Below are 23,103 nucleotides of genomic sequence, written 5' to 3' on the forward strand. Positions count from 1 at the left end.
TTTAAAGTTATAGGAATATGCAAGTACTTTTGTAAACCATTTAACAAACTTGAAATGAAATTTTCTTTAGTAAAAATTATTAATATAAATGGAATATTCCCTTAATAACTACTTACAAAAGCAATACTAAATTTTGTTGTATCAAGCTAAAATTTTTAAGCATGTCCTAGCAAGATTAATATTAACTATAAGACCTACTTAATAAATTCTAAGTATATGTTATACAGTGTAATAATTACATATTTTAATTTCAGATGCCTTGAGTGGCTTCTAAACAATTTGATGACTCACCAGAATGTTGAACTTTTTAAAGAACTCAGGTATTTGAGTTTTAAATAATTGTAATTAATCATCCTAAAATAACGTTTTTCATTAGTTAAGAATATTTTTGTAGAGTGCAAAAACATGGAGCCGGATGTGGTGGCACATGCTTGGGAGGCTGAGACAGGAGGATCGCAGGTTCACGACCAGCCTCAGCAACTTGTGAGGCCCTGTTTCAAAATAAAGAATAAAAATAGGCTGGCGCTGTAGCTTGGAGTTCGATTGCCCCTGAGTTTGTTCTCCAGTTGCACGCACGTGCGTGCGCGCGCGCGCGCACACACACACACGCACACGGATGCAAAAACATGACTATGGAAAAGTAAATAATTTATGAAAAGTATTTAACTATATCCATGGACAAGAGAAATGTTACATAAACTCTTATCTTTTTAGTAATGATAAAATGTATATTATGTCTATTGTTTCAGCCAATTTTTGAGGGGACTAGTCCTAGGGATCAAGTCCAGGGGCACTTCACCCCCAACCCTGTTTAATTTTTATTTTGAAAAAGGGTTTCAGTAGTTTGATGAGAATATCGCTACTTGCTGAGTCTGTCTCTGAACCTGCAATCCTCCTGTCTCAGCCTCCCGGGTACTGGGATTACAGGCATGTGCTACCACATGCCTGTAATCTGTCTGTTTTAACCAAATTTATATTTTTATTTTTATATATGTTGTGTGTCTGTTAGGGGGGATTATAGGCATATGCCACCACGCCTGGCTTGTTTTAACTAATTTTAACAGATGAATTAATTGCTGCTGTAAGACTACAGAAAACTTTATTATTATTATTTTTTGCTCTACTGGGTTTGGAACCCAGGGGCACTCTACCTCTGAGCTACACCCCCAGCCCTATTTTTTATTTTGAAAAGGGTCTCACTGAGTTGCAGAGCCTCACTAAGTAGCTGGCCGTGAACCTGCAGTCCTCCTGTCTCACATATAATCTTTTTTATTTGCTGACTAGATCACCTCTTAGATTCTCAGATCCTTTTCTTTGCTCTTGAGAAATACCTTTGGTGGAAAAGTTTGAGAAGCATTCATTACCTAATGCCGTCAAGGCACAAACACATCTCTGAAGTATGTTTAAGAATCATTAGAAACATTTTGGGTTTTTTTTTTTCATAATTTCACATAGAACTTTTTCAAAAAGAAGCTGGATCATAATGGAGTCAACTTAAAGCCCAGAAGCTCTTATTACATTTTTGGCTTAAAGAAAAGGAAATAAAAACAAAAATGGGGCGGGTCACGGTAGTGCAGTCCAGTAACTTCAGTACTTGGGAGGCTGAGACAAGGAGGATGATAGGTTCACAGCCAGCCTCAGCAACTGAGAAGACTCTGTTACGAATAGATGTGTACATATGTATGGCGGGGGTGGGTCCATCCCAAATACTATAAAAGTAGAAAAGACAAAACAGCCGATAACATCATTTCCACTCTAAGTAGAGTCCTTCGGCTTGTGCCAAAGATTAAGCTCACTCCTGTTTATCTTTTGCAGTATAAACATCATGAAACAGCTCATTGGTTCATCTAACTTATTTGTGATGCAAGTGGAGATGGATGTATATACAGCTCTAAAAAAGGTATTGGCATAATATATATACAAGAATATCACCTCAACATTGCTTGTTATAGTGAAAAACTGGAAACAGCTAGTCTCCAGTGATAAAGGGATAGTTAGGAATGTAAGATAAGAATTCTACAGTTGCTATTGACTTATATGTCCTGATAAAGTTCATCATAAATTGAAAGATATCATTGTTGAAAATGCATCATAGCTTAGCCTTGCCTACTTTACACATGCTCAGAACACTTACCTTAGCCTGCAGTTGGGAAAAATAGTAAATCCCATTATATAGTAAAGTGTTGTATGTCTCGTGTCGTCTATTGAATACTACCTAAACTGAAAAATGTAATGGGTACACTTTCACACCATTGTGAACCTGAAAAATCCTAGCTCAAATCATTGTAGGTTGGGGATTGTCTTCCAAAATGTTAAAAATATCTTTATTTATACTTAGAGATTCATGAGTGATTTAAGTAATTTTGTTTTGTACTTTTCTACCTTAAGAATGCAATACTTTTCTGTTTTCCCAGAATGTTTTTCAACAACATATGTTTTCTAAGCCGGGCGTGGTGGCGCACGCTTGTAATCCCAGCACTTGGGAGGCTGAGACGGGAGGATCAGGCAAGTTCGAAGCCAGCCTCAGCAACTTAGTGAGGCCCTGTTTCCAAATAAAGTACAAAATAGGTCTGGAAGTGTAGCCTGGAGGTAGAAGGCCCCGAGGTACCACATAAAACAAACAAACAAACAAAAAATGTGTTTTTTACATATTCTAATTTTTTGTAAAAAGTGCAGCTTACAAAGTTATTTTCAAAGTTGAGCTTTAGTTGAAAGCATGATTTTGTGATGAAATCTTTACATAATTTTTGTAGAAAAAGTTGAAATTCTTATTTTAGAGGCTTATTTGCACTTCAGGCATATGTTGACTTTGTCTTTTGAAGTTTCAACATGTTTTAATCTAATATTCATAGCCCTCTGCAGAAGTAAGTCAGCATTACTCTTACTGTGCGAAGCAGACTGAGGCACAGCCTGCTGTCCGAGTCCTGGTCTGCTGCCCTTTCCCTCCTGTAATTTTGCCTGTATCCTTTGTCCCTGGCTCAGAGCAGCGTCTGCATTCACCACAATTGTGAAACCTGGAATTGAGACACTTTCTGGGTCACATGATTGGGATTTTCTCATTTCTATAGTAGAGAAGAGATTCCATTACTGTTTTTCTATGGAAGTTCAGCGTGTGGGCCAGTCATCCTTTAAAAAAGTAGTAGAGGGCCTGCGCTGTCTGATAGCGCTCGTTCTTTCCTGTTGCTGTAACCACTTTTATGCCTGTAATGATAAATGTTAATAGCCATATGTTATCTGCTCTGTACTGGGCACCATTCCAAGATGCCACACATAATCTTTCTGATGTCCTATGAGGTAGACACATTGTCATGCTCATTTTGCACATGAAGAAATAAAGGTCTAGAGAAATTTGTTTATAGATCCAGTGTTTTAAAGTCTATTCTTTTACTCTGTATACTGTCTCAACAGCAATAAGACAGACTCTTTTTCCCATGTTTAATTTCTTCCTTTTAATTCTCCCTTGTGTGTGTGTGTGAGGCGTGTTTTTTGTGAGATAGGATCTCACTGTGTTGTCCAGGCTGATTGGTCTTAAATCCTGGACTCAAGGAGTCCTTCTGCATCAGTCTCCCAAGTAGTTGGGGATTCAGGCCTGTGTCACTCTGCCTGGTTTTAATTTATCATCTTTTTTCCCCCTCTTTGGTACTGGGGGCTGAAATACCAGGGGCATTCTACCTCTGAGCTGTACCACAAACCTTTTTTTTTTTTTATTTCAGGGTCTTGCTAAACTGCTGAGGTTGGCTCCAAACCTGTGTTCCTGCTGCCTCAGCCTTCCAAGTACTAGGATCATACAGATACTGTCACCACGTCCAGCTCTTTTGTAGTCTTACTTAGTATTTAGTGAAATTGAGTTGTTAATAGTGAACAGAAAAAAGTAATATAAAATTGCTAATGTAATGCAAATATTAAAGATTACCTTATTATTATGATTTTAAAGTAGGAGCAGTTTTTAAAAATAATCCTAAAATAATACTTATAATTTATTATTTATTTTTAATTTAGTGGATGTTTCTTCAACTCGTGCCTTCTTGGAATGGATCTTTAAAACAACTTTTGACAGAAACAGATGTCTGGTTTTCTAAGCGGAAAAAAGGTATGCCTGAATTTTTTGGTTTTTTTATTATTTATTTATTTATTTATTTTTTGCGGTACTGGAGATGGAACCCAGGGGCTCTGTTTTTTATTCTTTATTTTGAAACAGGGTATCACTGCATTGCAAAGGGCCTCACTAAGTAGCTGAAGCTGTCCACAAACTGAGATCCTCCAGTTTCAGCCTCCCAAATGCTGGGTTTACAAGGTGTCTCACCATGCCCAGCTTATCAGACTGATTTAGAATTGACTCATATCAACTTTATCACCGTCTTATCTAAGCAAAAGGGAATATACCATGTATTTTTTACTTTGCTAAATCATCTGGGGGAAAAAAATGTAAGGCCTGAAATACAGAGGTGTGGATATAGCATCATCCTTAATTCATTATTTTCTTAGTTTATTATAATTTTAGTCCTTGTATTGGCATCTTTTTTATTTTTAATGATGTATTGAGCTGGGCATGGTGGTGCACACTGTAATCCCAGTACTTGGGAGGCTGAGACAGGAAGATTGCAAGTTCAAAGCCAGACTTAGCAAGACCCCGTTTCCAAATAAAAAATAAAAGTAGGGCTGGAGTGTGTAGCTCAGAAATAGAATGTCCCTGGGTTCAATTCCCAACAACTACAACAACACACACACACACACACACACACACACACACACACACTATATATATATATTTATTTATTTATATTTATTTATAGATTATATATTGGACTTTCACTCTCCCACTTCAGTCTGCTCACGTGTCTCTGTCTTCTGTTGAGTCCCTCTGGCTTTCCCCAATCACTATTATGAATTTTGTGTTTACTATTCTCTTTTAAACAAAAATAATGTATCATACATTATGCAAAAATATGTCTTATGAAAAAATAATGTGTTATGCACTTATAACATATAATGTAGTAGCATGCTAATAAGCTGACTCTCTGAAAAAATAATCTCTGATTTGTAGCATCCTTTTCTTTCTTTTTTTTTTTTTTTTTGTGGTACTGGGGTTCCTGGAAGCACTTCTACCTCCGGGTTACACTCCCAGACCTATTTTTAATATTTTTATATTTGTATTTGGAAACAGGGTCTCTTACGCCAGCGCGGCTGCCTTCGAACCTGCGCGATCCTCCTGTCTCCGCCTCCCAAGTGCAGGGATTACAAGCGTGCGCCACCACACCCGGCTTGTAGCATCCTTTTCTTTGGTGCACATTCTCCTAATGTGGCCATTTCCACAGCTCACGGGACGTCACCGAGTGCAGAGCTGGGTGGGAGATGTGCACTGTGCGCCAGCTGCAGCGCACCCTGTCAGCACGTCATTTTGTGTTAGTTGTTATGAGACTACTTCACACTGTGGTCTCAGTTTCATTTCCTTGATAACTGAAGAGATAAAACAGCTCTCATATGTTTATTGGTCATGTATTTCCTCTTTTGTCAAATGTCTGAGTGTTTAATGTGAGAGTTTTTTCTTTTAGTGGTACCTTTCTAGTTCACAGAGATCTTGTGTTCTAAATGAAGCATGATTTAGACAATAGTCTGTTATAGCAGCTCTCATCTTTTCCCCATCCTTCCTAGCAGCAATGCTGCTGCAAGTGCTGCTACAAGGACAGACCTCTTTACACAAATTCCTGTTTGATAGCAATAACTTTAGGTATCTGTTTCTCACTTGTGTGAAAGCACACTTGAATACAACAGAGAGTAATCTTTAGGAATAACCTTCAATTCTTCCTGAAAGAAAAACTTACTCAAATACTTCAGAAACTGGAATTATCCTAGTAATGTTAATACTGCTCGTGTATTGCAAATCTGTGGTGAGTGTCTTATTTTGTCTTTTAGTAGAAAATGAATGTATTGTGTTTATCACATGCAGCTGAAGCATAAGCTAAAAGAATTGCAGACATGTTCTGTGTCCTGTGTATCTGATAAAGACCTTGATGTGGTGCTCTGGGCGCCAGAGCTTCACTGATGCTCACTCCTTGGGAGTTTAACCCGAGCATCTTCCTTAGGCCTTCCTCTCCTGGTTTACTGTACTGTATTGGAAGCTCCAAACTTCAAAAAATGTACAGTTAAATTCTCAGGCTAACAGTCTAATCAGGACCAATGTTAACATTCTCAGACTGTTTCTGAATCTTCTAAGTTTTTATTCTTACATCTGAGGTTTATAAAATTCTTGAAATTCATTTGCTGGGCATGGTGGCGCACGCTTGTAATCCGGATTCAGCGCTTAGGAGGCTGAGACAGGAGGATCACACAAGTTCCAAGTCAGCCTCAGCTACTTAATGAGACTCTCAGCAACTTAGTGAGACCCTGTTTCCAAATAAAATATAAAATAGGTCTGGGAGTATAGCCCGGAGGTAGAAAAGCCCCTGGGTTCCATCCCCAGTCTCACACACACACACACACACACACACACACACACACACACACACACACACACTCTCTCTCTCTCTCTCTCTCTCTCTCTCTCTCTCTCTTGAAATTAACTTATATTTTTATGGCATGTATGTCTCTATCCATAAAAACATTTAGAAATAAATAAATAGCTAATCAAATAATGAAAAGAATAGCTACTTAAGCTTTTTTTTTTAATATGTACAGAATTTGAAGGCACCGCCTTTCTTGAGACTGAGCAAGGAAAACCATTTGTGTCAGTGTTCAGACATTTAAGGTTACAGTATATTATTAGTGATCTGGCCTCTGCAAGGATTATTGAACAAGATTCTCTAGTTCCTTCAGGTAAGAGAACATGAGTTTATGATTTCAAGTAATTTTTTATTATAACAGTAATATATGTCATAGAAAAGAATAATGAAAAAATAAATTATCCTTAATCCTCAAAAGACATATTTTTGTGCCTCACTGGAATTGTACTATATAGATAATTTTCTGTGCTCAAATGTGAGTATATATTGTGGGTATTTTTCCATGTTGTATTTCACTTAAATACTCTCCAGAATACATAAATGGCTAAACAGTGTTCTGTAAAATGGAGGGATGTTCTTTAGTTTGATTAACCAGTACACTCTTCTGAATCAGACTTTTAAAAAATGATTTTTGGCTAGGCATGGTGGCTCATGCTTGTAATCCCAGCACTCAGGAGGCTGAGACTGGAGGATCGTGGTACGCGGACAGCCTCAGCTACTTAGTAAGGCCCTCCGCAACTTAGTGAGTCCCTGTTTCAAAATAAAGGATAAAAAATAGGGCAGGGGCTGTAGCTCAGAGGTCGAATGCTCCTGGGTTCTAACCTCAGTACCGCAAAAAAAAAAAAAAAAAAAAAAAAGATGTTTGAAGTATTCAGTCTTACCTTTCTCTTAGTACTGCTTCAGTGTGCTTTATTTATTTTTTAGTTTTTCCTCTCCTTATTCTGAAGTTCTAAAGCTTCATGTTGGATCAACTATACTTTTGCCGCTCATAATATAAATTTTTAAACAATTGGTTACTTTTCTAAGCTAAATCTCTGTAATGTTTCTGAAAATTTCAGTTTAATTATATATAAGCTTAGTAAAGCTGGGCATGGTGGCTCACGTGTTTGGGAAGCAGACAGGAAGATCACACAGGTTTAAAGCTACTTAGTGAGGCTCTCAGCAACTTAGTGAGACCCTGTTTCCAAATAAAGTATAAAATGGGCCTGGGAGTATAGCCCGGAGGTAGAAAATCCCCTGGGTTCCACCTCCAGTACCACCAAAAATAAATAAATAAATAAATAAATAAATAAATAAATAAATAAATAAATAAAATACAAGCTTAGTAATAGAAAGGTAGCAATTCTATAATAGTTTTAGTATATGTTAAACAGCAGGCCCTAGCAATCATGTAATGTTACATGCCAAAGCCAATTCTGCATGCCCATTTTAACTCCCTCTCTCCCCACACCCACCTTTTTTTTTTTTTTTTTTTTTTTTGTACTAGAGGCTGAACCCAGGGGCATTCTACCTCTGAGCTACAGCCCCAGCATGATTTTATTTTTTATTTGGAAACTGGTTCTCACTAGGTTGATGAGAGTCTCACTACTTGTTGAGGTTGTCCTAGAACTTGTGATCCTCCTGTCTCAGCCTCCTAAGTACTGGGATTACAAGAGTGTGCCACTACACCTGGCTTTTTTATGAAATAGGGTCTCACTGAGTTGCTGAGGGTCTTCCTAACTTGCTGAGGCTGGTCTCAAACCTGTGATCCTCCTGTCTTAGTCTCCCAAGCACTGGGAGTATAGGTGTGCAAATTTTCCTTCCTTTTAAGGGTCTTTAGAAATAAAAGCGGTTGGGGGGAAAATGAATTTAGAATTTATAATCATCTTATCAACTACTTAGAGTAAATCTTGTATTTTCTTCCATTCTTTATTGTTAATAAATTGATTGATGTTTACCTTTTAGAATGGTTATCTTCTGTGTATAAACAGCAGTGGCTTGCTATGCTCCGAGCAGAACAAGACAGTGAAGTGGGGTAAGTATTATTACATCATATCAGTATTCATTGGAGAAAAACTTTCAGTGCTGAGGATCAAACTCGTGATCTCTTGCATGGTCCAAAAAAATCACTTTTTTTTTTTTTTTTTGCTATGAATTGCGAGTGTGTGTGTGTGTGTGTGTTCATATTGAACTTTGAGGCATCCTGCCACTAAGCTTTGCCCCCAGACTTATTTTTTATTTTGAAACAGGGTCTTGCTATGGCCAAGCTGGCCTTAAACTTGCAATCCTCCTGCCTCAGCCTCTCAAGTATTGAGATTACAGGTGTGCGCCATTCTACCTGGCTTGCTACCTTGAATTTTTAGATGCATTCGTTGTATTAAAAAAAAAGGAACTATTTTGAAAACTGTTGAAATAGAGAAAAGATCAGTTGTAATAAACTCTTATCATTTTATGTTTATGACATTTTCTAGTCAATTAGTATAACAGAATGTTCACATTGTCACTTGCTGTGTTAATAAAATTGAATAATTCTTACACATATTGCTTGGAAGAATGCTTTCATAAAGCATGATTTTTATATTTATGTAGAGATAAGGCTAATTTTTTTTTTTTTTTTTTTTTTTTTTGGTGGTACTGGGGTTCCTGGAAGCCCTTCTACCTCCGGGCTACACTCTCAGACCTATTTTATATTTTATTTTTATTTGGAAACAGGGTCTCTTAAGCCAGTGTAGCTGGCTCCGAACCTGCGCGTTCCTCCTGTCTCCGCCTCCCAAGTGTGAGGATTACAAGCGTGCGCCACCATGCCCGGCTAGATAAGGCTAATTTTAATATTTGTGGTAGTATTATCAAATACTGATTGTGGTTTTACTTGTCTTCCCCCAAAGCATGTGACATCCTACAAAATATTTATGTGCTTTCTTCATTTTAAGGGAAAAAAATAATCTGTTCTTGGAATTTATAGTGCTTTACAGTTCACAGAAGTACTTTCATATTTGTTATTTGATCCTTATGCTAGCTAACTCCTTAAAATAGACAGTGTGGCTGGGTGTACTGGCGCATGCTCATAATCCCAGCATTTGGGAGGCTGAGATGGGAGGATTGAGGTTCTTGGACAGCCTCAGCTACTTAGTGAGGACCTCTGCAACTCAGTAAGGGATTATTGCTATTCAAGATCATTGAAGCTAAATAGTGAGAAAAGGGGCTCATTGGCTATTTCTTCTATGTGCATTTGTTAGTATTTTTCATAAGTTTAATAATAATAACAAATGTCAGAGTCTGAGAACTATCTTATTACATATAGGAAAAGATGAAACTTTGATTAGCATTGCCTTTGGGAGCCTTCAACAGTCTATCTCAGATGCCTTTAGCTTTATCTCTTCTCATGTTCGTCTTTTGCACCAGCCGCACTAAATTCTCTATCCATTTACATTCTGTTCTCCAGTGCCTTTTCTATAGGCAAAAGGGAATAGTCTACTGTTCCTCCTTCCTCAGATTACAGCTCCACCTAGTGCAAATAATACGTATAGTGATGACGCCCACCACTGTGGACGATAAATCTGTGCTGCTTGCTTTTAACAGAACACTTTTGCTTTTAACCTCTCCCACGTTATTGTAATTGTTAATTACATCTGGTTTCCTACTAGCCTGAGCTTGGATGCCAGGGGCATTGTTTAGTTTACATTTACTTATGATTCTTATATCTCTAATTTCTAGTCACCTTATGTTGTAAATGAATACAGTGTATTTTATTTGGAGATATCAAACTAATAATAATGTTCTTTATTATCACAACTTGAAATAAGTGTTTTTTCTTAGTTGATCAAAGTTTGAAAGGGAAGAATAAACTGAAGAATAGATAAAATTATGCAACTTTTTCCTGAGATTTTGATTTTGTAGAGTTATACTACATGAAAAAATGGTTTGCATGTTAAATAAATAATATCAAGTGATAGGTAGATACCAAGTCACATATTGGAGAAATAATAGCTTTTACTTAGTTATACCTTTAAGTATATTTTCTTTTTTTTTTTTATTGTAGTACTAGGGATTGTGTCCAGGGATATTCTACCTCCAAGATACAACCCTAGCCCTATTTTTTACTCTTTATTTTGAAACAGAGTGTCACTAAGTTGCAAAGGGCTCATAGCTGAGGCTGGCTGTGAAGCTGCAATCTTGTCTCAGCATGAGTACTAGGATTACAAGCATGAGTCACCATGCCTGGTTTAAGTATATTTTCTTGGTAAACAGTCTCTTATAGATATTTCTCTCTGTTTCTCTGGTTTGGTTAAGCCCTAACAGAAGTAATCTAGAAGTCTGGGCAATAAATTTAAATTTTGAAACTTTTTTATTTTATAAAGGTAACACTAGATTTTATCAACTTTCCTCCACCCCCTGCTAGGCAAGCACTTTACCAATGAGCTACACCCTAGCCTAATACATTCTTAGTTTTTTGTTTTGTTTTTGGGGTTGAACCCAGGGGTGTTCTGTCTCTGAGCTACATCCCCAGCCCTTTATTTATTTGTTTGTTTTTGAAACAAGGTGTTTCTAAGTTGCTGAGGCTGGCCTTGAACCTGCCATCCCCCGCCTCAGCCTCCCAAATACTGTGATTACAGGTGTGCACCACTACACCCAGCTACAGTATTAGTTTTATCTGCACCAAGTAAAACTTTTAATCTAGTAATTCGATCTTCTGTTCTTTTTTAATCATAGGTCTTTTTTCAGTTATTTCTAATTGCCTGTTTTCTATGCAAGTTTATGCCTTATGTATATTTTTAGGCCTCAAGAAATCAATAAGGAAGAACTAGAGGGAAACAGCATGAGATGTGGTAGAAAGCTTGCCAAAGATGGTGAAGTAAGTATGGACTGTGGCTCTTGATAACTTAGGCACATTGTTGAGAAACTACGGATAATTGTGCAGCTTTCTTTACTTGCACATGTTGGCAGTGCTTCAAAATAACAAGTAGGAGAAAATGGCCATAATCATAACACACGTCCACGAGAATGTCCTCGGGTTTTGCATCACTGGTTACTACCCCCTTCAAAATATTTTTTGTGGGGGAGGCTGAGACAAGAGGATCATGGGTTCAAGGACAGCTTCAGCTACTTAGTCAGGCTCTGCAACTTAGTGAGACCTTTTTTCAAAGTAAAGAATAAAAAATAGGGCTGCAGGTATAACTCAAAGGTAGAATTCCCCTAGGTTCCACCCCTAATAACACAAAATTAAAAACAAAAAAACAAAAAAAAAACACTTTTTTTTTTTAAATTGATACTGGGGATTGAACTCAGGGGCATTCTACATCTGAGCTATACCCCCAGCCCTATTTTTTATTCTTTATTTTGAAAAAAGGTCTCTCTAAATTGCTCACTATCAGTTTTTCTCTTCTATGGAATTCTCATTTAGCATAACATCCCACCATATCACCCATCTTCAACTGTACCTTGACTCCACATTCTCTTCTAGCTACCACTCCATTTCTCTGTACCCCGTTAGGCAAAACTCATTGGGGGGGGATGCTTGTATTCACTGTATTTTTTCTTTTCTGGTGCCTTTTTTGGGGGGGGGGTACTGGGGATGAAACACAGGGGCTTTCTACCTCCAGGCCACACTCCCAGACCTATTTTATATTTGGAAACAGGGTCTCATTGAGTTACTGATAGCCTCACTAAACTGCTGAGTCTGGCTTTGAACCTGCATGTGACCTGGGTTACAAGTGCGCCTCACCGCACGTGGCTCTGCCTTCTTGAGTCCCCTTCTTCACTTGTCCACCTCCACTGAACCCATGCGGGATCAGTGACCACACCCACGTCGCCCAGCCAAGGTGTCAGTCTTTCTCTGAAAGTTCTTAGCAGCATCAACACATTTGTCCATTCATGACTCACTGAGAGGCTCTTCACTTCCAGAACCACATGCCCTGCTGATTTCCTTACTTCATGGGCTGCTCCTTCTAGTCTGTACTCGATTCTTCCTTACTCAACAAGTGCTGCTCTTCTAGAGGCTCAGTGCCTGAACTTCTCCCTATACGTGCTCACTCCTAATTAAGCTTTGTTGGGGGAGTGGTACCGGGCATGGAAACCAGGGCCATTCTACCTTTGAGTTACAACCCCAGCTTTGTATTATTTTATTTTTGAAACAGAGCTTCTCTAAATTGCGCAGGCTGTCCTTCAACCTGCAGTCCTCCTGTCTCAGCCTCCCAAGTACTAGGAGTCTTAAGTGTGCACTACCACGCCCAGCTCTAAGTGATCTTAATCTAGCCTCATCATGTCACAGCCCATTTGCACACCATGGCTTCTAACCCAAATCCATATAACCTGCTACTCATTTGCCCTCTTTTTCGGATGCCTGGTAGCATCTCAGATATAACAGTCCCAAGCAGATCTCCTGAGTTTCATCCCTAAACCTCCTCCTTCCCACGTGTTCTGCAACCTGCATATGGCCATCCATCTGTCCATGGCATCATTTTGGATTCTTTCTTTCTTTCATACCACTCTTGGTTTCCATATGAAATTTCTCAAGACTCTGAGCCTTAAATATATTCTTACAGGTCTACCACTAACACCCAAGTTCAAGTCACTCATCTTTCTTGCCTGGGCTGTTAGAGCAGCCTCATAGCTGCTCTTCAGTTTTGCTTTGTGTTTCTTCTTTACATTTTTTCTTTTTTCTTTCTTTTTTTTTTTTTTTTTTTTTGGCGGGTCTGGGGATGGAACCCAGGGGCATTCAACCTCCGAGCTACACCCCCTGCCCTATTTTTTATTCTTTATTTTGAAACCAGGTCTCACTGAGTTGCAGAGGGCCTCACTAAGTAGCTGAGGCTGTCCGCAAACTGCGATCCTCTGGTCTCAGCCTCCCGAATGCTAGGATTACAAGCGTGCGCCACTACGCCCAGCTACATTTTGTTTCCCATACAACAACCAAAGTAATTTTTTTAATGCAATTTATGTTATGTCTCTTCCTCCCATAATATCTTCCATTCACCTCGCACCATACTAATCTCAGCGCATCTTGCCATGGAACACTAGGTCCCACCTCGACTGCCTTGTGAGCTCATTTCTAGCTTCTGTCCTTGCCACTCACCACCCCAAGCATGGTTTACCTCTGGAACGTTATACTTAACTCTTCTCTTTCCCATGGTCCTCTTTGCCTAGCTACCTGATCTGAGCCTTCGCCTCTCCTCCTTAGAGAGATTTTCCCTGGGCACTGTGTGTAAATTACAAGCTCCTGCCTGCAGGCCCCCTCCTCTATGCTGTGACTCCACTGGTCTTCTCTTCCATTCCATTTCATCCTTTCCTCCCACACAAACATATTCACGTAGTAGAATGTAAGTCCTACAAAGGCAGAAATTTTGTTTACTACTGTTTCCACAACCTATAGTGATGCTAGCATCTATGTTCAATACATATCATTTAAGTATTGAATTAAAGCTGGACGTGGTGGCACACACCTGCAATCCTAGTATGTGGGAATCTGTGACAGGAGGATCACAGATTCAAGGACAACCTTAGCAAGTAGTAAGACTTTCATCAACCTAGTGAGCCCCTGTTTCAAAATAAAATAAGGCTGGGTATATCTCAGAGGTAGAATACATCTGAGTTCAATCCTCAGTGCCAAAAGAAAAAATAAATATTGAATTAATGCTATAATTCAGCTGTCCACCAAACCCTTGAAGCCCTAATTTTACTTTCTTTTATTACATTACCTAATATTCTTTCATTACCTGTTAACTTGTACAATAAACAAACTTACAACTTAATGATGGTTTTTTAAATCTAGTTTTATGTTGGTTAGTTAAGGTTGTTTAGAATATTGTTAAGATGGGTTTTGGTGGATTTTATTTATTTTTTGCAATACGGGGGATGGAACCCAGGGGCATTTTACCTCTGAACTATACCCCTGGCCCTATTTTTTATTCTTTACTTTGAAACAGGGGCTCACTGAGTTGCAAAGGTCTCACTAAGTAGTTGAGACTGTCCGCAAACCGTGATCCTCCTGTCTCAGCCTCCCAAATGCTGGGATTACAAGTGTGCGCCACCATGCCTTGCCGGTTTTAGTGGTTTAACTGCCTCGACTCCTGGTGTCTAACTTATACTTAGGAGTTACAGTGAAGTCCTTATTTATGGTAGAATTGCATTATGGAGAATATGAAGAAGCAGTACTAGGAAATTAGCTTAAGGAGTTAAGGTAATAAAGACTGCTTTTGTGACTTGGCATATAGCTGTGTGCAGGAAGCCTTATGGGAAACAGACTAACAAAAAGTAGGATAGCCATGGAAGGAATACTTGGAACAAGTTAGAGAAATAAAAAACAACCTGAATTTTTTATTTTTGACTTGCTCATGTAACTGAAGTCTCTTTTGTGTCTCTTAGTACTGCTGGCGGTGGACAGGCTTTAACTTCGGCTTTGACCTGCTTGTAACTTACACCAATCGGTACATCATTTTCAAACGCAATACACTGAATCAGCCGTGTAGTGGATCTGTCAGTTTACAGCCTCGAAGGAGCATAGCGTTTAGGTAGGATGAGTCCCCACTCTGCTATCCTCACTCCAGAAGAAATATAAGAAATAAAACCATGATATTTTGCACCAAGAATATTAGAACCAGCCGGGCGTGGTGGCGCACACTTGTAATCCCCGCGCTTGGGAGGCGGAGACAGGAGGATCGCGCAGGTTCGAAGCCAGCCGCTCTGGCGTAAGAGACCCTGTTTCAAAAATATAAAATAGGTCTGGGAGCGTAGCCTGGAGGTAGAAGGGCTTCCAGGAACCCCAGTACCACCAAAAAAAAAAAAAGAATATTAGAACCTCTATAAGACAGAATATGGGAAGTGTTAGGAGCTAATAAGGCTTGATTCTTGTAAAATGTATTATTAATAATCAAAATCAAAAGATCTAATGTGTCAAGAGAATGAATAGGCTGGACTATGAATGCTAAGGACTGGCACAGACAGACTTGCAGCTATTACCTTGTTGCTGTTCCGAGCACATGTCAAGGTGTTTATCTAGGAGCACATCTGGTATTACCTTTAAATTTCTGTAGGATTTGATATGTCCAGCCTTGTCTGATACTTCAGCTACAGTCTTTTATTTATTTAGTTTATTTTAAAATCAAATGTTTATATTTACCTTTTATATAAAAATCCGTTCAAAAGAGATCAAATGTATTTGATGTTAAGAGCTAAAATGGGGTGTTTGAGATATGGCTTAGTGCTTACTAGCACCTACCTGCAAGTACCTGGGCTCAATCTCCAGCACAAATACACACAAAACTCCACTAAAACTGTAAGCCTCTTGGAAGAAAACACAGGGTAAAACCTTCATAACATTTGATTTGGCAGTGATTTCTCTGATATGACACTACAGGCATAGGAAACAACAAAAAAGATAAAGTGGATCTCATCAAAACCGAGAACTTCTTTGCATCAAAGGACACTGTCAGCATTAAAAAGGATGCTCATGTAAAAGGAGAAAATATTTGCAAACCATACCTCTGATAGGAGTTAAACAGAATGCATAGAGAGCTCCTAAAAGTCTACAGTAAAAAAAACTAGATTAAAAAATGAGCAGCTGGGCGAGGTGGTGCACACTTGTAATCCCAGTACTTGGGAGGCTGAGGCAGGAGGATCATCAGGGCCGGCCTCAGCTACTTAGGCCCTATTTCAAAATAAAGAACAAAAAATAAGGCTGGGGGTGGAGCTCAGAGGTACAACACCCTTGGGTTCAATTCCCAGTACTGCAAAAAAATAAATAAATAAATAAATAAACAAAAAAAGGCAGTGGTAGAATGCTTGCCTAGCATGCACAAGCCCTGGGTTCAGTCCCCAGCACCACACACACATAAAGTAAAACGTCTTTAGAGGAGATATTAAAGAGACTAATAAAACACATAAAAAGATGTGCAGCAGCGTCACTAATCATTTGGGAAATGCAAACCAAAACCTCTTCAGACTTATTAGAATAGCTAATATCCAAAACAAGGATTGTTAAGGATGTGGAATAACTGGAACCCTGTGCACCGCAGGTAACCATGTGAAATGGTACAGCCACCATGGAAAATACTAGGATGGGGCCCAGAGGTAGAACCCTTACCTATCATGTGCAAGGCCCTCACGCCAATCCCTAGCATTACTGTGTGTGTGTGTGTGTGTGTGTGAGTGTGAATTCAGGGGCATTCTACCTCTGAGGTACCTTCATGTGCAAGGCCCTCATGCCAATCCCTAGCACTACTCTGTGTGTGTGTGTGTGTGTGTGTGTGTGTGTGAGAGAGAGAGAGAGAGAGAGAGAGAGAGAGGAGGGAGGGAGGGAGGGAGGGAGGGAGGGAGGGAGGGAGAGAATATCCAGGGGCATTCTATCTCTGAACTATATCCCCGGTCCTATTTTTATTTCTTATTTGGAAACAGGGTCTCACTAAGTTGCAGAGGGCCTCACTAAATTGCTGAAGCTGACTGCAAACTTGCAATCCTTCCTTCTGTGTTGCCTTTCAAGTGCTGGGAATATAAGTGTGCACCATTACACCTTGCTCGAGTCAGCACTACGTAGTAAAGGATAGAAGCAAACTTTGTGTTCATTGAGAGAGAAATGGATAAAATGTGGTAATGCACATACAACAAAATATTACTGTCTTTAAAAGAAAATTAAGAAATTAAGCCCATCGTGGTGGCATACACTTAGAATCCCAGTACTTAGAAGGCTGAGACGGGAGGGTTGCAGGTTTGTGGTCAGCCTCAGCTACTCAGTGAAGTCCTCCCCAACTTAGATCCTGTTTTAAATAAAGAATAAAAAATAGGGCTTGGGTATAGCTCAGAGGTAGAATGATTCTGGGTTCAATGCCCAATACCTTTAAAAAAAAAAGGAAATTATAATGCTAAATTTGAATGGACCTCAAAAACATATTAAGTGAAATAAGACTGCAACAGAAGGACAAGTACAATAGGTACTCATCAGGCACGTAGAGCAGACAAATCCATAGGGAGAGTAGACTGGTGGTTGTCAGGGGAAAGTGAAAATGCGGATTAGTGTTTAATGGGTATAGAACATCAGCTGAGGAAGATAAACATGTACTATAGATGGTGGTGGTGATGGTTGTAATAAGACATTATGAATATATTTTTTTTCTCTTTTTTTTGTGGTACTGGGGGTGAAACTCAGGGGCTTTTCCAGACTTTACTCCCAGACCTATTTTATATTTTATTTGGAAACAGGGTCTCACTAAGTTGCTGAGAGCCTCACTAAGTAGCTGAGGCTGGCTTCAAACCTGTGCGATCCTCCTGTCTCAAGCGCAGGGATTGCAAGTGTGTGCCACCAAGCCCGGTTTCATTATGAATATATTAATGTCACAGAACTGTATGTAAAGATGATTAAGATGAAATAAATTTATAAATTGTCTGTATTTCAGATATGTATATAGCATGGGCTTATAAATCTCAATGAGATCTGTTTATAGTAAAACTTTCATAAAAGATTTACAGAGAAGTTAGAAATAAATACTAAAACAAGAGAGGCTTTTTAAAAATTAAACTGTGATTACACTATCAGATAATCATCTGGTTTTTTTATCCTAGGTTACGTTTGGCTTCTTTTGATAGTAGTGGAAAGCTAATATGCAGTAGAACAACTGGCTATCAAATACTTACACTTGAAAAGGATCAGGTATGTTTGATTGCTTTTGTTGTGCCATTATACTTGTGTATTGAATCCTCATTTGAAAATTCTTAAGTAGAATTGACATTAAAGTTATATTTTTATTTAAAGATTAGTTTGAATGATTTTTAAAAGTAAAGATGAAAGTACCATGTTTACTTCGGTTTAACTTACCTGATCTCACTACCAACTGAGTGTCCATCTTTTATCTAGAAAATATGAAGTTTGATATGGAATATTAAATCTAAAATCTGAAATTTTTTGAGCACAAGTGGAAAATCTAACACCATGAAACTTTGTTTTATGCACAAAATTACGATTATACAAAATTACATGAGTCTATGTATATAAGGTGTATATGAAACAAATGGATTTGTGTTCAGATATAGGTCCCATCTCCAAGATACTTCATTGTGTATGTGTAGATATCCCAAAATCTGAAAAAGGAAATATAGATTCTGTAACACTTCTGGTCTCAAGCATTTCAGATAAAGGACATTCTGCCTCTAGAAGCATAACGGAAACAACAAACACAATTTGAATGGGGCGGCAAAAAAGGCACAGACAGTTCATTTTGAATATTTAAAAATTATCAACCTTAAGTGATTGCTTCATTGTGTACGTAATGTGTTTATTTATACATTAACGACAGACATCTTGAATCCAGTATATCTCCACAGCTCCTGATTATTAAGAGAGCATTTTTCTCTAGCACATTAGATTTTTAAAATAATGAACATCTGTACTGTAATATTCTCCAAATTATTTATAAAGGCATTTGTTATTTCACATACCTTGTGCATGTAGAAGCTTCAGAATATGATGATGAGCGGGGCTAGGGATTTAGCTCAGTGGATAGCACTTGTTCAGCATGTGCGACACTATGGGGTTGATCCTCAGCACTACAAAAGAAAGTTGCGATGAGAAAGTAAACTTTTCAGGAAGTAATTAGAGTTTTAAAATATTGCAGAAGTAGCTGCACGTGGTGGCACACGCTTGTAATCCCAGGACATGGGAGGCTGAGACAGGTGGATCGCAGGTTTACAGTTAATCTCAGCTACTTAGGCCCTCCATAACTTAGTGGGACTCTGTTTCAAAAGTAAAGAATAAAAAATGGGTCTGAGGGTCTATCTCAGAGGTAAAATGCCCCTAGGTTCCATCCCCAGTACCACAAAAGGGAGGGGGTTGTAGCTCAAAGGTAAAATGCCCAGCTGGGAATATAGCTCAGTGGTAGAGTGCTTGCGTATCATGTAGGAGGCCCTGGGTTCAATACCTAAAAAAAAGCCTAACTAGATATACCATTTAAATAAAGGATTTAGAGCCTTAGATAGTTCATAAATTATGACAAGATAGCAAACAGTTCTCCTCAGACTGAAGAGACCATTGTAGACTATCCTTAGCATTGTAAAGAATCTTAGAAAGAATAGTTGCAACCTCACATGCCTTGAATGAGAACTCCTGACCAGCATTCTTAACAGCATGAGCTCGGAGCAGTGTGGAGGGGGAGTGTCCAGCTCCCTGTGGGACTGTGGGCATGTGTGGTGAAGAGCCAGGGCAAGGGAAGACAGCTCAGGGAGAGCCGCCTCAATGGGTAAGACAGAGGCTAGGGACCACAGGGCCGTCCCTGTGGCTTAAAGACAACTGGATGGGATGGGTTGTGGGGGGAGTCTGGGAGGATTTTAATTGGAGAGCTCTATGTGTGCTTCAGAGGTTGTGGATGTCTGTTGTAGGAAAAATAAGCATGTGTATCACTTAAATATACTGCTGACATTGTTTTCTTCACATGCATCTTTTATCCAAAATTGTATTTTACTATTAGCTCTTTTATAACCTGAGTGTGTGTGTGTGTGTGGTACTGGGGATGGAAACCATGGGCCTGGGCCTTCTACCTCTGAGCTGCACTCCCAACCCCATTCTTTTTTTTTTTCTTTTTTTTTTCTTTTTTTTTTTCTTTTTTTTTTTTTTCTGGTGGTACTGGAGATGGGCCTTCTACCTCCAGGCTACACTCCTAGACCTATTTTATATTTTATTTGGAAACAGGGTCTCTTAAGCGGCTGAGGCTGGCTTCGAACCTGCGCGATCCTTCTGTCTCAGCCTCCCAAGCGTGGGGATTACAAGATTGTGTCACCACGCCCAGCTTATTCTTTTATTTTGAAACAGGATTTCACTAGATTGGTGAGAGTCTATTTGCTGAGGCTGTCCTTGAACCTGCAATCCTCCTGTCTCAGCCTCCCAAGTACTACTAGAATTACAAGTGTGTGCCACCATGCCTGGCTAACTTTTTTTTTTTTTTTTTTTTTTTTTTGGTACATTCTACCTCTGAGCTACACGCCCAGCCTTATTTTTTATACTTTATTTTGAAACAGTGTCTCACTAAGTTTCGGAGGGCCTCACTAAGTAGCTGAGGCTGTCTGAACCATGATCCTCCCGGTGTCAGCCTCCTGCTGGGATTACAAGCCTGCACCACCACACCCAGCTAATATTAATTTTTATGGTAAAAATGTATATTTTGAATAGACTAGTTCTATTCAATTTAGATTGTTGTTGTTGTTGTTGTTATTATTATTATTATTATTATTATTATTATTAGTGCTAAAGATTGAAGCCAGGGGCATTCTACCTCTTAGCTGCACCCCCAGCTCAATTTTATTTATTGTTTGAAAAAGGAGCTTGCTAGGTTGCTGAGGCTGGCTTCAAACCTGCAATTCTCCTGTCTCAGCCTCCTAAGTACTGGAATTAGAGGTGTGTGCCACCACACCCAGCTAGATGATCCCAGTTTTGTTGGCAACTTCCCAGACGGCAGTCAGGAGCCAATCAAATATATACTGCCTTCTATCCCTGAGGCCTGAGCAGGATGGTTGCCTTGGCCCTGCAGAATGTCACAGACCTTCTTCACAGCCTGCGTGATCTGGTGCTTGCCTGCTTTGACTTCCACAGTGAACACAAGCTTGTTTTCTCTTATTTATGTGGCCTACATTCAGTGTCAGGGGACCTTGATGCTGGTAATTAAGCCTGGATGAGAGGCCAAATGGGGCCACCTGGCCTGGGCCTACTAGAAGAAATAAGGAGCCCTCCTTTGGAACCCAAAGCTGGGAGAGCTTAGGTGCAGCAGATGATGAGATAGCAATAACCTTTCTTTTCTTTTCCTTTTCAGTTTGTTATACATTGCTTTTCTTATCAAGAAATTTGTCTATGATGTTTTTGTTAAGTACATATTATTGTTTGTTCTATAACATATAATGTAAATAATTTTTCTTTTTTTTTTTTTCTTTTTTTTGGTACTGGGGGTGGAACCCAGAGGCTTTCTACCTCCGGGCTATACTCCCAGACCAATTTTATATTTTATTTGGAAACAGGGTCTCACTAAGTTGCTGAGAGCCTCACTAAGTAGCTGAGGCTGGCTTCGAACCTGTGTGATCCTCCTGTCTCAGCCTCCCAAGCGCGGGGATTACAAGCGTGCGCCACCACACCCAGCTAATAATTTTTATTTAATGGATAATATTCTCATTTTTATACATATACTTATACATTTTTCTGGTGTGTGTGTGTGTGTGTGTGTGTGTGTCTCCGCCTCTCCCTGGAGATTGAACCCAGCGGCATTCTCTTTCCAAGCTACACCCCCAGCCCTATTTTGTTTTTATTTTTATTTATTTTATTTATTTATTTATTTATTTATTTTGGTGGTACTGGGGTTTCTGGAAACCCTTTTACCTCCGGGCTACTCTCCCAGACCTATTTTATACTTTTTTATTTGGAAACGGTCTCTTAAGCCAGCACAGCTGGCTTTGAACCTGCGCGATCCTATTGTCTTAGCCTCCCAAGCGCGGGGATTACAAGCGTGCACCACCACACCCAGCCGTGTTTTTATTTTTAAAACAGAGTCTTGTAAGCCAGGCATGATGGCACATGCTTGTAATCCCAGCATTTGGGAGGCTAAGACAGGAGGATTGTGGTTTGTAGACAGCCTCAGCTACTTAGGCCCTTTGCAACTCATTGAGACTCTGTTTCAAAATAAAGAATAAAAAGTAGGGCTGGGAGTGTAGCTCAAAGGTAGAATGCCCCTGGGTTCCATCCCAAGTAAGGCAAAGGGGAAAAAGGTGGGGGAGCATGGTGGCGCACACTTGTAATCCCAGCATTCGGGAGGCTGAGACTGGAGGATCTCAGTTTGTGGACAGCCTTAGCTACTGAGGCCCTCCGCAACTTAGACCCTGTTTCAGATTAAAGAATTAAAAATAGGGCAGGGGTTGTAGCTCAGAGGTCGAATGACCCTGGGTTCCATCCTCAGACCCACAAAAAAAGAAAAAGAAAGAAAAGTGTTTCTAGATTGATGAGAATTTCACTATTTGTTGAAGCTGTCCTTGACTCTGCAATTCTCCTGTCCCCAACCTCTCAAGTATGTGGACCGCGGACTCCCAGAGAAACTGGGTTCTTTAAAAGTGTATAAGAGGATCAGAGACATGATAATGGCAAAGAGTAATTATATTGCTAGAGTCCAGATTAAAAAAAAAGGCTGAGAACCTTGAAGGTAGTAGTAGAGATTAAGAAATGTTGATGGGCCCTAGAAATAAAGTGGTGCTGCATTTGACAGAATTTATTTCTTAATTGTGTGTGAGCAAAAGCAATCAGAGGTGGTTCCTGGTTTTTTGATGTGGGCAATCTAATTTTTTTTCCTGAGCTTTGAGTTATTGGAAGAAAAGTGATCCTTATTTAAAGTGTTGGTGATGGTAAAGAGATGATGGATTCACTTCAGGGCATATTTAATTGCAGGGCATCAAGGTAAAATTTTGATAGGCTGCTAGATAAATGGGTTTGGACTTTACAAGAATACTTGGGCTAGAAATAATGAGTAGGCGAGATGACCTGTAGGAAATGTGTAGAGATTATGGCAGGATGCGGAGGCCTAGGTAGGAACCAGGTATATAAAGGCTGAGACATCAAGAGCCAGGATGTCTCGAGAGGCGAAGCCAGACTGGAGAGTTAAAGCCTAGATGGCCC

The 23,103-nt window shown here is 39.3% G+C and overlaps 1 protein-coding gene across 1 annotated transcript in view; it reads left to right on the plus strand.

The window, feature by feature from the left end:
- The window catches only part of GMCL1 (germ cell-less 1, spermatogenesis associated), a gene marked incomplete at both ends in the record, with an annotated part of 48,147 nt that overhangs the window by 19,864 nt on the left and 5,180 nt on the right, over nt 1-23,103 (plus strand). The window contains 8 exons of the mRNA XM_080712042.1: nt 255-320; nt 1,816-1,900; nt 4,000-4,090; nt 6,676-6,813; nt 8,445-8,514; nt 11,256-11,331; nt 14,841-14,986; nt 18,030-18,117. Of these exons, the coding sequence (XP_080568168.1) occupies nt 255-320; nt 1,816-1,900; nt 4,000-4,090; nt 6,676-6,813; nt 8,445-8,514; nt 11,256-11,331; nt 14,841-14,986; nt 18,030-18,117 (760 nt within the window). The remainder of the gene's footprint in view (nt 1-254; nt 321-1,815; nt 1,901-3,999; nt 4,091-6,675; nt 6,814-8,444; nt 8,515-11,255; nt 11,332-14,840; nt 14,987-18,029; nt 18,118-23,103) is intronic.

Source organism: Muscardinus avellanarius, assembly GCF_963383645.1.
Source record: "Muscardinus avellanarius genome assembly, chromosome: 15".
Lineage (NCBI taxonomy): Eukaryota > Metazoa > Chordata > Mammalia > Rodentia > Gliridae > Muscardinus > Muscardinus avellanarius.